At 35.5% G+C, this 16127-nt stretch overlaps 1 protein-coding gene and 1 pseudogene across 1 annotated transcript; both read left to right on the top strand.

Moving 5' to 3' along the window:
* The first annotated feature begins 3152 nt into the window (after positions 1 to 3152).
* Positions 3153 to 3249, top strand: LOC147822532 (U2 spliceosomal RNA; annotated as a pseudogene).
* A 5339-nt stretch (positions 3250 to 8588) lies between these two features.
* Positions 8589 to 10242, top strand: LOC101703061 (protein BEX1). The gene is made up of 2 exons (XM_004875098.4): positions 8589 to 8768; positions 9615 to 10242. The coding sequence occupies exon 2, from the start codon at positions 9620 to 9622 to the stop codon at positions 10001 to 10003; it is 384 nt and encodes a 127-aa protein (XP_004875155.1). The 5' UTR covers positions 8589 to 8768; positions 9615 to 9619; the 3' UTR covers positions 10004 to 10242.
* The last annotated feature ends 5885 nt before the right edge of the window (positions 10243 to 16127 follow it).

Here is a 16127-nt window from a genome sequence, read left to right as displayed (position 1 = left end):
GCCAGCATCACACTGATTCCAAAACTAAAGTAAGGTCCAACTAAAAACAAAATAATAGACCAATCTCCTCAATGAACATAGATGTAAAAACCCTCAAAAAGTTATTAGCGAATAGAATGCAGCACATCATCAAAAAGATCGTACATCATGCCTAAGTAGGTTTTATCCCAGAGATTCAAGTATGGTTCAACATATGCAAATCAATAAATGTAGTATATCAAATAAACAGAATCAAGGTAAAAACCATATGATCATATCAATAGATGCAGAAAAGTCTTTTGACAAAATTTTATATCCCTTCATGGTAACAACCCTGAAGAAAATAGATATAGAAGGAACATATCTGAATTTTATAAAAGCTCTTTATGATAAACCAATGACAAACATCATATTAAGTGGAGAAAAATTAAAGGCATTCCCTCTAAAAGCAGGAAAAAGACAAGGGTAGCCACTATCACTTTTATTCCACATAGTACTCAAAACATTAGCCATATCAATGAGGCACGAGAAAAATATGAAAGGGATACATATAGGAAAGGAAAAATTGAAATTGTCATTATTTGCAGATGATGTAATACTCCACATAGAAGACTGAAAGAATTCCACCAAAATATACTTAGAATCAATAACTCACTTCAGCAATATAGCAGGTTACAAAATCAACACAAAAACCAATAGCATTTGTGCCCACCAATAATGAACTCAGCAAGAAGGAAATTATGGAAACAGTACAATTCATAGTAGCATCAAGATAAATGAAACACCTAGGAATTATCTAAGTAAAGAACTGAAAGCTACAATACTATGAACAAGGAAATTGAAGAGGACATCAGAAAATGAAAAGATGTCCCCTTTTCCTGGATAATAAGAACCAAATTTTCAAAATGGCCATACTCCCAAAACTGTTACACAAATTCAATGCAGACTCAGTCAACATACCAACATCATACTTTACAGTCCTAGAGAAAACAATCCTAAAATTCATATGAAACCAGAAGTGACCCATAATCACAAAATTATTATTGGAAAATAAAAGCAAAGCAAGCGCTATTGCATTACCTGACTTCAAGCTATACTATAAAGTATCAGTGATAAAAAAAATGCCTGGTACTGGAACAAAAACAGATATGTCGATCAATGGAGTACAATAGAGGATACAAAAACATACCCAGACACATTCAGCTACTTGATCTTTGACAAAAGGGCCAAAAGCATGCACTGCAGGAAATAGGATATTCAACAAACAGTGCTAGGAATACTGGATATTGTCACAGTGTGTAACCATGGTTACACAAAGTATGAAAAATATTACTCAGAGATGAGACTTTAGTTCAGTCATCAAGAGGACCCAGAGGGGCTTCTACTTCAGCATAAGAGAGCTTCAGAGAAACAGCAGCTATCTGAGCCCTCTGCAATTATTCAGGTGTAACTCAAGAACATGAGAACAAAGACATAGAAGAAAAGCATTTGCAACATATTGTATAGGAGTTTTGGTCATGGGACAAGGCTGTACGGGATGGTTTTTACGTGATACATTTTGACCTAGTTTAAGCAATCTTATTGGGGCAGAGGAGACATAATGGCCAAAGCAAACATCCCTAGGAACAAACTCCTTTGAATTCTGCTGAATGTTGCCCTGCAGACTCTGCTCTAAACTCTAACCATACATGCTGGAAGCCTGGGGGCTGTTATTTCAACACATGCACTTCAATCCTCCTTTGGCCAGAGTCTCCCCATAGCATATCTGTTTGCAGAAGTTTGAAACTAGACCCATACCTCTCACCATGTATTAAACTAGAATCAAAATATATTAAAGATCTAAACATTAAAACAGGAACACCGAACCTCCTCAAAATAGGTAAAAAAACTTGAAGTCATAGGTGTAGGAAAGGATTTCCTAAACAGAAATGTAATTGCATAAGAAATACCAGCTAGAATCAAACAGATGGGATTACATCAAATAAAAAAGCTTCTGCAAAGCAATCAATTGGTAGACTGAAGAGATAATCTATAGAATCAAAAAATACTTTGCCAACTATTCCTCAAACAGAGGACTAATATCTAGAATATATAAAAACTCAAAAAAATGACAACCTAAAATAAAACACCCAATGAAGAAATTTGAAAGTGAAATTAACAGATATTTCTTTGGGGAAGAAGTACAAATGGCCAAAAAACATACGAAAATAATGTTCAATATCTCTGGTCTTTAGAGAAATGCAAATTTAAACAATGCTAATATTCCATCTTATACCAGAAAGAATGGCAATCATAAAATAATAAAAAAATAATGAGTACTGGTGTGGCTGTGGTGAAGAAGGAACCCTGCTACATTGTTGGTGGGATTGTAAAGTAGTACAACAATTATGAAAATCAGTATAGAGATTTCTCAAAGAACTAAAATTGGAAATTTCACATAGCCCAGCTATCCCCCCCAAAGAGCTCAAGACATCATACTACAGTGATACATGCATTTTAATATTTATAGCTGCAGAATTCGTAACAGCTAAATCCTGGAAGCAGCTCCTACATCCAACAACAGACAATTGAATTTAAAAAATGTGGCATCTTTACATAATGGAATACTACTAGGCTATAAAGAAGGACAAATTTGAGATATTTATAGGAAAATGGATACACCTGGAAAATTTAATGTTGAGTGAAATAAATCAGACACAGAAGCTTAAATGTCATATAGTATCTCTCATTTGAGTAACGAAAAGCACAAAGAGCACAATAAAAGATGGATAGAAGGAGACAAGGGAATAGATCTATTACAAATTGGAAGAGGGTCCTGGAGACTGAAGGTGAGAGGGGAAGAGAAAATAAGTGGTATAAAGATACGTCATGCACAGCAACCTAGTAACCTCAATGAATGTAAACATTTTATGTCATAAACATGAGATAAGATTAATAATACTAACAAGAACAAAAATTATGAAAGCCAATTTATAGGAGGCAGGACAGAAGGGGAAGGGGATTTAGGAAAGAATCAAAGTGTATTATGTACATGTACCCATTTCCCAAGATGACTGAAAACTGCAGGCACTGCAAACATGTACTAATAAAAACAAAATTTAAAAATGCAACTTCATATCACAAGAAATACGATTATCTGATTTCCTTGCCTTCTTTTTTAAAATGTGTAATCAATCTCTTCTCGGCCTTTTGGCTAAGATCAAGTGTAAAATGTGTAATCAGATGACTTTGTGGGGGTATATTGTTTTCTTTGATTTTTTGTTATCTCTATTATTCATGTTTCCTTTTTATGTTCACTGTTTCAAATACAGTTTGTATTAAAACATTTTGAAACATCAAAATAAAGAAAAATAAGAGATGGAGGAAGGAGAGAAGGAGAAGAGAAGGGGATGTAAAAAGAATTAGCATGTGTTATGAACATGTAGCAAATCACTGTGATGAATGTAATCATTATATACCTCAAATATGTAGTATTAAAAAGCGTTTAAAAATTTTAAAGTAGGACCAAGAATGTAGCTCACTGGCACAGTGCCTGCCTGGAAAGTGCAAGGTCCCAAGTTTTATCCCCAATACAAAAATATAAATAAATAAATAAAATTTAAAACAGCAAAAGTAAAAAAAACTAATCATAAAAAGTACTAACAAGGATATGGAGAAAAGGAAACCACTGCACACTGTTGGTGGGAATATAAACTGGTACAGCCATTATGGAAAACATTGTGTAGGTTAGGTTTTTCAAAAATTAAAAAAAATTAACTACTCTATGATGCAGCTATCTCACTACTAGACATGTCTAAAGAAAATGAAATCAATATTTCTATGAGACATTTGCCCTTCCATGTTTATTTCAGCACTATTCACAATAGCCAAGAAATGAGAAGAATTTAAGTGTACATCAACTGATGAATGGCTAAAGAACAAGACAGGTATATAAAAGAATACTATTCCAGTATACAAAAGAATGAAATTCTTTCAAGTTAACTGTGGCAACATGAAACTGGAGATTATCATGTGAAGAGAAATAACCCTCCCAGAAAGACAAGTACTGTGTGATCACCATCATCAGTGGAACCTAGAAATTGAGAATGAAATGGTTGTTGCTAGAGGCTGGAGAAAGTAGGAGGGAGTGATAGAGAAAAGTTGTACAATGGATAATAAATTATAGATAGAAGCAAAAATTCTTGTGCTTTTGCACAATAGGGTAACTATAGATAACAATAATGTAATGTACATTTCAAAAAGCTAGAAGAAAGGATTTTGGTAGCTTTCACCATAAAGTATTGATAGACGTTCTAAAGGATAGACAAGCTTAACCTAATTTAAACCTTACACAATATATATATTTATTGAAACATTACATGTGGTAGTATCTCATTAATATGTACAATTTTTATATTTTATATTTAAATTAAAAATAAAATTCTAAAAGTGCTATTATGGACATAAATGTAAATGCTGTTTGGTAAATGAATACATACTCTTTTTTATGAGCATGTCTAGAGTGAAATTGCTGTGGTATACATGTGTCTACATATAGAGCATACACATGCTTATTTTTAAGATATTCTGTCATACAGTTTTTCAAAGTGCTGGTACCAGTTCTAGTTGTAGCACATCCTTCAAAATAGTTGGTTTTTTTGTCTTTATTATTTTAGACACTTGGGGCAGTGTTTAGTGATATCACATTTTTGGCTATAATTTGCATTTCTCAGCAAATTAATATAATTTATTGGATATTTTAAGATTCTATTTTGTGAAATGATACTTTTTGGTGTCTGAATTTTAGTATTGGATTTCATTTCATTTCAGTATTTATTTGTAGTAATTCTTTATTTTGTGTGATACTGGGTATTGAACCCAGGGCCTTGAACACACTAAGCAAGCACTCTGCCACCGAGCCTCACCCCCAGGCCTTCACTGTAGAATATTTTATATATTACAGATATGAGACTTTATCAGATGTATGTGTGGCAAATATCTTCTCTCAGTTTGTTGCTTGCTTTTTTACTCTTTTAGTGGTATCTTTTTATGGACAGTTATTTTCAAATATTCATAAAGTACAACTTATAATGTTCCTTCATCCTTTGTGCTTTTATTGTCTCCATTAAGAACACTGCTTACTTCAAAGTTTTGAAGATGATCTTCTGTGTTTTGTAAATTAAAATTATAAAATTGCATTTTCACCTTTCCTAGATGTGTAATGCATTGTGTGTGTGTGTGTGTGTGTGTGTGTATTTAAAGTGAAGTCAATATATATATCTTTTTCCCACATGAATATCCAACTGGCCTTGTACCACTTTTTGCAAAGAAATATCATTTCTCCACTTCATCATATGTGATCTTTGTCATACTTTAAGTGAAAACATGTAGGGATATTTCACAGGCCTATAGGTTATATATGCATACACACATTTTAATCTTTGAGACAGTACCATAGTATATCAGATTTAATACTATAATTCTTTTTTATTCTTTTTTGGCTTTTTGAGACAATATCTCGTTATGTGGTTCAGACTGACCTTGAACTCATTATGTAGCCTAGGCTGGGCTCGAACCCACAGTGATCCTCCTGCCTCAGCCTCCTGAGTGCTAGGATTACAGGCATGCACCACCACACCGAGCACTTACTACTATAATTCTAATAATGATAATATATTAGCTATATTTAATGCTATAACATTGTACCAAGTTTTGATATCTAGTAGTGAAAATCTTAGAGATTTTCATCTTCAAGATTGTCTTGAGTAGATTTTGTTCTTTATATTTTCACATATATATTTGGAATTGGCTCATCAACAAATTGTGACTTGCTGAAAATTTTATATGAATTATACTGAGTTTACAGACCAAATTGACTATAACTGAGCCCTTTAAAATGTTGAGAGTTCTAACTTATGATTATGGTATATCCCTACACTCATTTAGTTCTTTAATTGTTCTCAAAACTATTTTATAATTTTTAGTAGGAGGCTTGCAAGTATTTAGATTTATTTTTAGACTTTTTAGTTTTAATCACCTTGATTGGGCTATTATTTATATACAATTAGATGCACACATTTCTTTTATTTTTTACGGTGTTGGGAGTGAAACCAAGGCCACAAGCATGTAAGGCAAATGCTCTACCTCTGAGCTACATCACCAGACCAAGATATATAGATATTAACTGTATAGTTCAGTGATTTCAACAAATATATTTTCCAGTGGAGTCACTACCACATCAAGATATAGAACATCTTTTCATCTAAGTAGGTTCCATTATGCCCCTTTATAGTGAGGTAAACCCTAAGGTTTAAGCAAGGCAAACACTCATTTGATGCAATTTACCTTAATATAGATTTATTTTGCTTGTTATAGAAGTGATATGAATTCAGTCATGCAATAAAGCTCTTGTGTCCCATATTTTTCCCAAAGGATATTGTTTGATATTCATGTATGGTAGTGCTTTTACTTGTAGTTTGTTCCTTTTTATTGCCAAATAGTGCTCAGTTGTATGAAGATCTAAAAATTTGTTTTACCATTTGCTTGTTAATAGTTATTTGGTCCTTATCCACTTAGATGCTATTATAAAAGAAATTGCCATGAATATTCCTGTATAAATATTTCTGAGGAAATATATTTTGATTTCTGTTGGAAACAATCCTGAGTGGAATTCCTAGAAAATATGTTAAGTTTAAGTTTTCAAGAAACTATCAAAAAGTCTTTCAAAGTGATTGAACTTGTTAGCAGTAATGCATAAGAGTTCTAGTTATTTCATAGTCTCAAAAGTGCATGAGAGTGTCAGCCTTTTAATTTTCAAAATTTTAATAAGATCATTGGTAATTTGTACTTTTACTTTTTTGATCAATTTGATTTTCTGATTTATTTTTATTTTTATTTTTTATTTTTTGGGGGGTACTGGGGATTGAACTCAGGACCTTGCTCTTGCAAGGCAGGCTGGAGCACCACTGAGCTAAATCCCCAGCCCTTCTGATCATTTTTAATTTAAATTCTTTCTTATTTTGAGTGGAGTGTGTGTGTGTGTGTGTGTGTGTGTGTATGTGAGACCTGTTTCTTCTGTTTTCTATCTAAGGAATCTTTATGTTCTCTAACAGTGTAGAGTCTTTCTCTATGTCTTATTCTATTTAGAAGTTTTTCAGTTTAAGCTTTTAAAGTCCATGATTCACTTTGAATTAATTTGTGTATGATACAGTTAAAAGGTAAGATACTTTTATTCCTTTAAGAATTACCGTTTGTTTCAGTATCTCTCATTAAATGGCTATACTTTCCCTACTGAGTTTGAAGTCTTTGTGAAAAAAATTAACCATATATATATATATATATATATATATATTTATATTTCTGAGCTGTATTCGATTCCACTGATATATGAGCTTATGAGTATATGTTTACTCTGTTAAGATATAACCTTTACTATGACATTTTAAAGCTTGAAATCATATACAGTACTGATCTCCAGGCTTGTGGGATTGCTTTTAAAAATTATTTTATCTTTTCTAGGTCCTCTGCTTTCCCATGTAAGCTTGGAGGTAAGTTTGCTAATTTATAAAAGAAAAAGACATCTACTGGGATTTGATTTTTATTACACTGATTTTATAGATTAATTCCGAGTATTGGATGTCAGAAAAAGATTACCATCATATATGTTTATATTTATTTTGACCTGTAGTTTCTTTCAGCAATGTTTGACAGTTTGCAGTGTGCAGGCTTTTTATGTTTTTAAAATTTATTTCTAAATATTGCACATTTTTGAAGCTACTATAAGTGATATATTTGCATTTCAATTTCTGATTGTTCATTACTAGCATATCAAAATACAACTGTGTTTTGTATACTTACCATGTAATTGCAACCTTCCTATATTCATTTCATAGTCATATAATATGTTTATTTCAGATTCCTTAGGACTTTCTAAATAATGATCATTTAATCTGCAAATACAGACATACTTATTATCATTTGGATCACACATTTGTGAAGGGGTTTTATTTCTTTCATTCTGAAAGTCTGTTGCACTATATGTCCATTGACTCACCTCATGGAAAGGCCTCACATGTCAGGGGCCCCCACAAGAGGAGCCATCAGCTGCCCTGTCCTTTTCCAAGTTCTAAAAAGCAGCTGACTATAGAGTCTATATTTATATAGTGACAACATATGAGGTTGGGTTTTCTTTCCCAACTTTAATCCTGCTTTTTAAAATAAAATAATGATTTTCCTTTATAAATTTATATACATATATATTGACTATGAAAGGAATAATACAGAAAAGCAGGAAGAATGAGAAAAATCCATTTTCTCAGGCTTTTTTCCCGACACACTTCTTTCATACATTTTGGTGGAGAGGAAATGGAGAGTTGAGAGTACAGCAGAAGGAAGGTGTATCCCAGGAGCGGAGGAGCAGGACTGGCAATTTCCCCAGAGAAATGAGAATGACCAATGGCCACTAAGAAGACACTGCTCTTCCCTGGCATCCAGATAAAGGCCCAGGAGAACACAAAGAATGTAGTGACAGGGCCTAGCCTGGTGCTATTAAAAGGGACTTGGGGTGGGCGGGGCTGTTTAGCCACGCCCCTCGCTGGACAGCTGTAGAGGGCTGGGAATTTAGGCGGAGCCGGGACAGTGACTGAAGCCTCACGTGACTGGCCAACTCAGACTCTTGCGCCGGGGTCCACCACCAGACTTGGTCGTCGCTTACAGCCTCTAGGCCTAAGAGGCCCTACCTGCTCACCGGTGGTCCTCAGGGCGTGCGGGCCAGGAGCAGCCTGAAACAGCAGGAGGCGGAGAAGGAGCGGGTAAGGGACTCGGGGGCGGGGGGGATGGTCCCTGGCGTAGGGATGGGAGAGAAACTCGGCTTGCGTAACCTCAGACCCAGAGGTCTGGCTGCCTCAGGGCAGAGGCGCAGCGGGTGGACTATGCTGCCACCAGCACCGTAGGCAGGCACAGAAGGTGTTCGGTCCTGCGTGTGTGGTGGGGGTGCAAGGATCCAGGGAGAGACAGTGCGACATTTTCCCACGCCCCGCAGCCCAACCCCCGACCCTGTCCTTCCCAGTGCAGAAAATGGTGGTCTGAGCGGGGTGCGAGGTGGGGTGGAATTGGGGTGGAGATGCTGGGATATCGGGATCGGGATTGCGACAGCAAGGTGCTCAGCGCTCGGGGGTGGGGAGCAGCTCTAGGCGCTGGGCTGCTGCCTCACCGCAGCCTTCTGCAGGTCTGAGGGGCCCAGGGCCATGGCGACTCTCCTGGGGGCAAGAATCGGCGGGGGAGGGAGAGAAGGAAAGAGGAAAGGAGGAGTCAAGGGTAGGTCCGAGTCCGTGAGGAGGGTAGGGTGGAATGTGTAGGAAGCCCCCTTTCTGAGACCCCGACTCAAGCACCCCCTTCATCCCTTCCCTTCCGTTTTCCACCTTCCTTGTCCTCCATTTTGGTGCCTGCAGAGGCCAGGAGATAGATCTACAGGAAAAATACTGGGCTTGGGGGAAGGGAGGAGCAAGGACTGGGGGCCTCTCAGCTTGGAAAACGGTCTTGACAAAAGGCCTTTGACGTCCAGGCCTCAGAATTTTCAAGATGTGTAGTAGGGCCTCTGTCCTCGGTGCTGATCAGTCCACCAAGAATTCATTCCCTTTCTGTCTCTTGTCTCCTAGGAGTAATGGAATCCAAACAGAAACAAGTGGTAAAAAGTCTCAAAGTGGAAAACGCCCAGCAGGAAAACGAAGAAAAAGATGAAAAGGAGCTACATGCTAATAACGGGGAGCCCTTGGGCCTGCTTTTGGAAGCTGGTGACTACAATGTGCATAGAGGAAATAGGCATTTCCGAGTTAGGCAGCTCATCCTGCGCTGTAGATGGGACCTGATGCACAGGCTTGGAGAGCCACAGGCAAGGATGAGAGAAGCGAATATGGAAAGGTTTGGGGAGGAGCTGAGACAACTCTTGGAAAAGCTGAGAGAAAGGCAGTTGAGTCATAGCTTTCGGGCAGTTCGCAATGATCCCCCTCACCATGACCACCACAATGACTTTTGCCTTATGCCCTGAATCTTGATGTTTTCCCTGAAGTTAATAGAGAAACACCTGCTTCCTAAACTTACATGTTTGTGATGCACTATTGTAAGCCTTTTGATGTCACTGGTTTGCATGTAGCTTCTATTACCTGCTTCTAATGGAACATTGTATTTTTGACCCACCCTATATGACTTTTGTTAGCAGAATATACCTATTGCATGGAAAGATGCTCATTACATATTGTGAAGTTAATAAAGCAGTTTTAAAAAGCATTCTTTGTATTTTTTTACTTAAAATTTATATGATGCTTTAAAATTTTTAATTTTAATTATTTTATTTTAATATTTATTATTTTATTATTATTTTCTTCTTTTTATGTATATTTCTCTATACTTAACAATACTGAATAAAAGAATTTGACCATTTATGAAAGCAATATGATCACTTACTAAACACTTGTGACAGAATATCAAATTTGGTCCACCCCTGGAATCTGTTATTTAGAAATATAATAAGAGAAACATTTTTAAAATATCTTTTTTATTTATGAGTACATTGTAGAAAGTCACCTCTTAAGGGTGCTGTGTGAACTATATGATGTAGTAATTTTGTATGCTTTCTCCAAGTATTCATTCCCACTGACATATGCTTAACTGCTTAGGTATTCCTTTCAGTTATTAGGGGATATTTCCAAAGTGAGGCCTTCTCTGTACTCAAGTTCAGTGGGCTGAGGGTTATGCAATTCTCTTCCTCTGCTGCTGTGCTCCATTCCTATTTTCTCCTCTGGGTATTATTCTGTGTACTAGGTCTTGTGTCCTACATTGGATCTCTACCAGCACAGATGTCCATGAATTTTCAAGGTGAGAAATTCCCACTGATTTTTCTAGAACTCCCAATGGATTGAATCTTCACTCTGCTTTACAAAAGTACAGACATATCCTTCTGCCTGTTTAACTTCATGGAAATACTTTGTCTATGTAGTTCTTTCCTTGGGGGCAGTTCTTTCCCAGGACCTCTGTTCACCAGTTCATCAATCTGTACAACACCAATTGTGGGAACAGCTCACTTTTAATCTGAGACAGTCTTACATCATGGCCCACATCCACCTAAAACCTATGAATGCACAAAATTTTATTCTATATTGAGGTGGACACCAAGAGATTATGTTAGTGAATCGGGGACTACTCAAATGTGGGTATCTTTATGAAAAACTCATGTGAGGAGTTCTACAGCTAAGTGTCACATTAGAACTCAGGAAACAAAGTCCCTCTATCTGAGTGTGTTAATCAGGTGAAGAAAAAAAATTTTATTGAAGTAAAGTTAGAATTCTAAAATAGGAATTAGTAAACAGTCCATTGGCCAAAACTGACCTGTTACCTAATTTGTGGGCCTATAAGTAAGAATGCCTTTTATAATTTTTATGGCTGAAAAATTTAAAGACTATGTGGTAATGCAAAAAATATACAAAATTTAAATTACAGTTCCATAAATAAAATTTTACCAGAACATAGGCATGTTTATTCACTTGAATATTGTCTATGGCAGTTTTTGCATTACAGCCAGAATTAAGTAGCTGTCAAAGAGACTGAATAGCTCCATGCAAAGACAATTATCTGGTTCTACTAAATACTTTGTCACCCTGTGCCTTAGAATATAACATCACAGGATCTGGAGGGAGGTGGTGCAGGCCTGAAATCCCAGTTCTCTGGGAAGCTGAGGCAGAAGGATCACAACAAATTCAAGCCCAGTCTGGGCAATTTAAAGACAGGAAGACCCTGTCTCAAAATTAAAAGGGGAGTGGGGCTAGGGATGTAGCTATGTAGCTCAGTGGAAAGGCCCTGGGTTCACTCACCAGTGCTGTAAAAAATACATGTAAAATCACAACAGCACTTAGGAAACCAAGGGGAAAAGGTGGCAGATGAAAATATATAGCATAACAACTCCCAAACATTATGAATCACATACCTAAGTAATTTCAAAGCCCTCCCTTCTCTTGCAAGCACTTGAGACATAAGGCACATTCATGCAAGACAGAAGTTTATAGGGAAGCTAGAACTGAAAGGTCAGGAAAATTGATAAATGGCTTTACGCCCTACCAGACTTTTTGTTCGTGAATGCCAGTGTTAACACCAGGTTCAGTGGAAAACAGAACTGTTCTGCCTGTATTGGCAAAAAGGTATTCAGCAATTCCTTCATGAGGAGAAAGGAAGCTCACACATCAACTGACAACTTAACTATTAACTATGATACAAGATTGTGTGCGCGTGTGTGTGTGTGTGTGTGTGTGTATCTTTTGTGTTCAGGTAGATCCAGGTTGTCCTGTCAACCTCTCAGAGAAGGATAGGTTTAGCATTCTAGTTTCTGGAGAGAGACACTTTTAAGAAGTTTCTCTTAGCTTTTAACATTCTTTGAGTCTGAAGGAACAGTCACATGAGTAGTCAGGACCTATGAGAAATGCTTAGGCAACAACAAACCAGCAGAAAATGAATAAAAGGCCATAAGGGAACAGGGCATAAGCTTCCCCAAACGGGAGCAGCAATTTTTATGGATCTGCGTCCATTTACCTATATATCATTTCTGTACGTTATGTGGTAAGCCTCCTTTTCTCCTTTGTTTTTTATTTTAATATAAACAAGTAGATATTAATAAAGAAAATATAAAAGCCATTTTATGAAAAAATAATTTTTCATAACAAAAATGATTGGAGAAGTGTGGACATTCTGTGCAAAAAAGGTAAACATATTCTTCCTATAAAAGTCACCAAATTTTGGCAAATAACAGGCAGTGAGATTAGGGGTGTCCCCTAGTTCACAAAGAAAAGGATGTTCAATAAAGTGAGGTATAGATATGAATTCGGCTATTGAGGTTTAACTCATCATGTACCTTCCGTACAGTACTTCGTTAAATACTTTTGGAATGAATAAAAAACCAAATAAGAGAAATGGGATTTAGTGCTATTCAACAAATGATAACTAGCAGACATTTTTGGATCCTTATGCATTTCTAATAATCTAACAAAATGGAGATAATGCAGATAACATCCCTGATATGTTATTAAAACAATTAATTGTCCTTAAAATATTCAGATCATTGAAGGAAATTCAGACAATAAATATAAGGGTCATTGTATGGTGAAAGAAAGTGCTTCAGTTTGAGCTTTCTAGGTCAGAGCAGGGAGAAAACACCCACAGCATGGGAAGTACATTCTTCCTAAAATCCCAGAACTCTGGGAGACTGAGGCAGGAGGTCCATATGTTGACCCCACCCTGGGCAACATAGCATGACCCTGCCTCAAACTATGAAAATAAAAAATGGGCTGGGGATGTGGTTCAGTGGGAAGGCCTTGGGTTCAATTTCTAGTAAAAAAAAAAAAAAGTGAAATAAAGCATTTGTAATTAACCATCATTTGAATATCAATCCACATTTATACTTCCAGTGAAAATGAAATAACAGGAACTATATTTACCACCATAATTGAAACATCTAAAACCTGGAAAAAATATATGAAACAATAGTTTCAGTCATAAAATATCAAGCTGTAAAAAGCAAAGTTATCTAAGGGGAGAAAGTAAGTAACATGCACAGTATGATTGCTCACAACTTACAGTGTATTGCGAGATTATAACATGTAGTAAAAGCTGAAGGTCAATAATAGTAGAAAAGCTAGAAGAAAAGAAATGGAAAGCCCATATTTTTAAGGTTTGTATTCTATACATTAATATAATTCAAAGCAAACCTGATACATGAAAGATGCTATAACCCCTAAAACAACCGTGAAAAAAGGTAAAGCTAATGTGACAATATATGAGATAAAATAGAATCTTCAAAACACTAAATCCAAGAAAAATTTGAGGGAAAAAAGAGAACAAAAAACATTTTAGGCAAGTTCTCTATAATTCGAGCTCTACACAAAAATTCTTTACAAATGTTTATTGAAATCAAATCCAGTAATATATGTGAGATGCAATAGATCAGGTTATGGGCTGGGATGTGACTCAACAGTAAAGCACTTGCAGAGTATGCACTGGGTTCAATTCCCTGCACCACCAAAAAAGTTTCAGAAGAAGAGAAAGAAAGGAGCAAAAGAATATTTGAAGAAATGATGACTGAAAACTTCTCAAACTTGATAGAATATATGAATCTGCACATCGTAGAAAATCAATCTACTTCAACTATAGTGAATGCAAAGAGACACACACTTGAACATTATAATAAAACTATTAGATGCTAAAGACACAGAATTTGTTAGGACAATTCCCTTCTACTCCTAATCTGTGTTGAGTTTTTTTTCCCTTCATTCTGTGAATATGTTCTAATGATTGATCTTTTTACATCTTGAATCAGTCTTGTACCCAGGAATAAAGCCTACATGGCAATGATATATACTCCTTTTCATATGCAGCTTTATTTGATTTACCAGTATTCTGCTGACTGTTTTTGTATCAATATTCATATTAGGCTGCCATAACCAATACCATAATTTGAAGGGTTCTAAAGAACAAAAATACATTTTCTCATAGTTCTGGAGATTGGAAGTACAAAATCAATGTGCAAATAGAGTTGTTGTCTGGGGAGTGTTCTCTCAGGGCACAGATGGCTACTTTCTTTCTATGTGTTCATATGACTTCATTTGTGTACACTGAGGCCAGTGGAGATGGGGATAGAGAAATAGGCAAAAATACTTTGATAAATTTTTTTACGAAGACACTAATCCTATAAAAGCAACTAGTCATATAACTTTCGTCCAACTTTCATGACCTGTTTAACCTTAATTACTTCCTTACTTCAAATATAGCTGTGCTGAGTGTTAGACTACTTTCAATATGTGAATTTGGAGAGAAAACAAACTTTCAGTTCCATCACCTGCAATAATCAAACCAGTGTGACACGGGCAAAAAAGTACACATATAGAGCATTGAAATATAATCAAGAGCACAGAAATAAACTCTTTATATATGGTAAAATTTATTTTGACAAAAGTTTTAAGACCATTCAATGTGCAAAGTATAGTCTCTTTAACAAATGGTGCTAAAAAAATGGATCTCCACATGAAAAGAATGAAGGAAGACCCTTGCTTTACACCATATACAAAAATTATCTTAAAATACACTAGACCTAAATACAAAAGCTAAAAGTATTGAATATTTAAAAGAAAATATAGGGAAAAATCTTCACAGCATTAGATGAGTTGGCAGTGATTTCTGAAATATGCCACCCACACGATAGGCCACAAAAGAAAACAATGGGAAATTTTACTTCATCAAAATTGAAAACCTTTTTGCATGAAGGAATACTATCAACAATGTAAAGGCAATCCACAGAATAGAAGAAAATATTTACATTAATAAAATACAATAATATAGACAAGGGATTAATTTCTAAAATAGATGAAGAACTTGTACAACTCAACAACAAATAGACAAATGACCCAATTTTAAAATAGACAAAGGACTTGAACGGACATTTTTCCAAAGAAGATACACAAATATTCAATAGACATGTGAAAAGAAGCTCAAAATCACTAATCATTAGGAAAGTGAAAGGTAAGGGAACAATGCAATATCACTTAATACTTACTAGTAAAATTATTGTTAAAAATTGACAAAACAAAACAGAAAATTACAAGTGTTAGCAAAGATCTGGAGATATTTAAACTCTTGTCCCCAGCTGATAGGAATGTGAAATAATGAAGCCACCATGGAAAACACAACAGCAATTTCTCAATCTGCCAATTCCACTTCTGCATAATACCCAAAATAATTAAAAGCAGGAACTACAATGGACATTATACACTCATGTTTATAGCAGCATTATTCACATTAGCTAAAATGTGGAAACAACTCAAATGTTTACCAACAAACAAATGGAAAAATAAAATGTACTATACATATACAATGACAATTTATTCAACCTTTAAAAGGAATAAATTACTAGCACATGGTAAAACATGTGTGAACCTTGAAGACTTTGTGCTAAGCCAGATAGAAAAAACACAAATGTTGTATGATTTCACTTACATAAAGTATGTAGAGTAGTTAAAATCCTAGAGAAAAAGTAAAATAGTATTTGCTAAGCATTGCAAGGATGGTGATGCTGGTAGCTATTGTTTTATGGGTACAGAGCTTCATTTTGGGAAGATGAAAAAATTTCAAAATCT

The sequence above is a fragment of the Heterocephalus glaber genome, unplaced genomic scaffold (genome assembly GCF_053883595.1).
Source record: "Heterocephalus glaber isolate CG9 unplaced genomic scaffold, H.glaber_assembly_v1.0 deba00001613, whole genome shotgun sequence".
Lineage (NCBI taxonomy): Eukaryota > Metazoa > Chordata > Mammalia > Rodentia > Bathyergidae > Heterocephalus > Heterocephalus glaber.
Note: the sequence above shows the minus strand (reverse complement) of the source record. Positions and strands in the feature narration are given on the sequence as shown.

Bases quoted from the DNA above. Each gene is read 5' to 3' on its own strand.
- LOC101703061 (XM_004875098.4), top strand. From the start codon at position 9,620: ATGGAATCCAAACAGAAACAAGTGGTAAAAAGTCTCAAAGTGGAAAAC.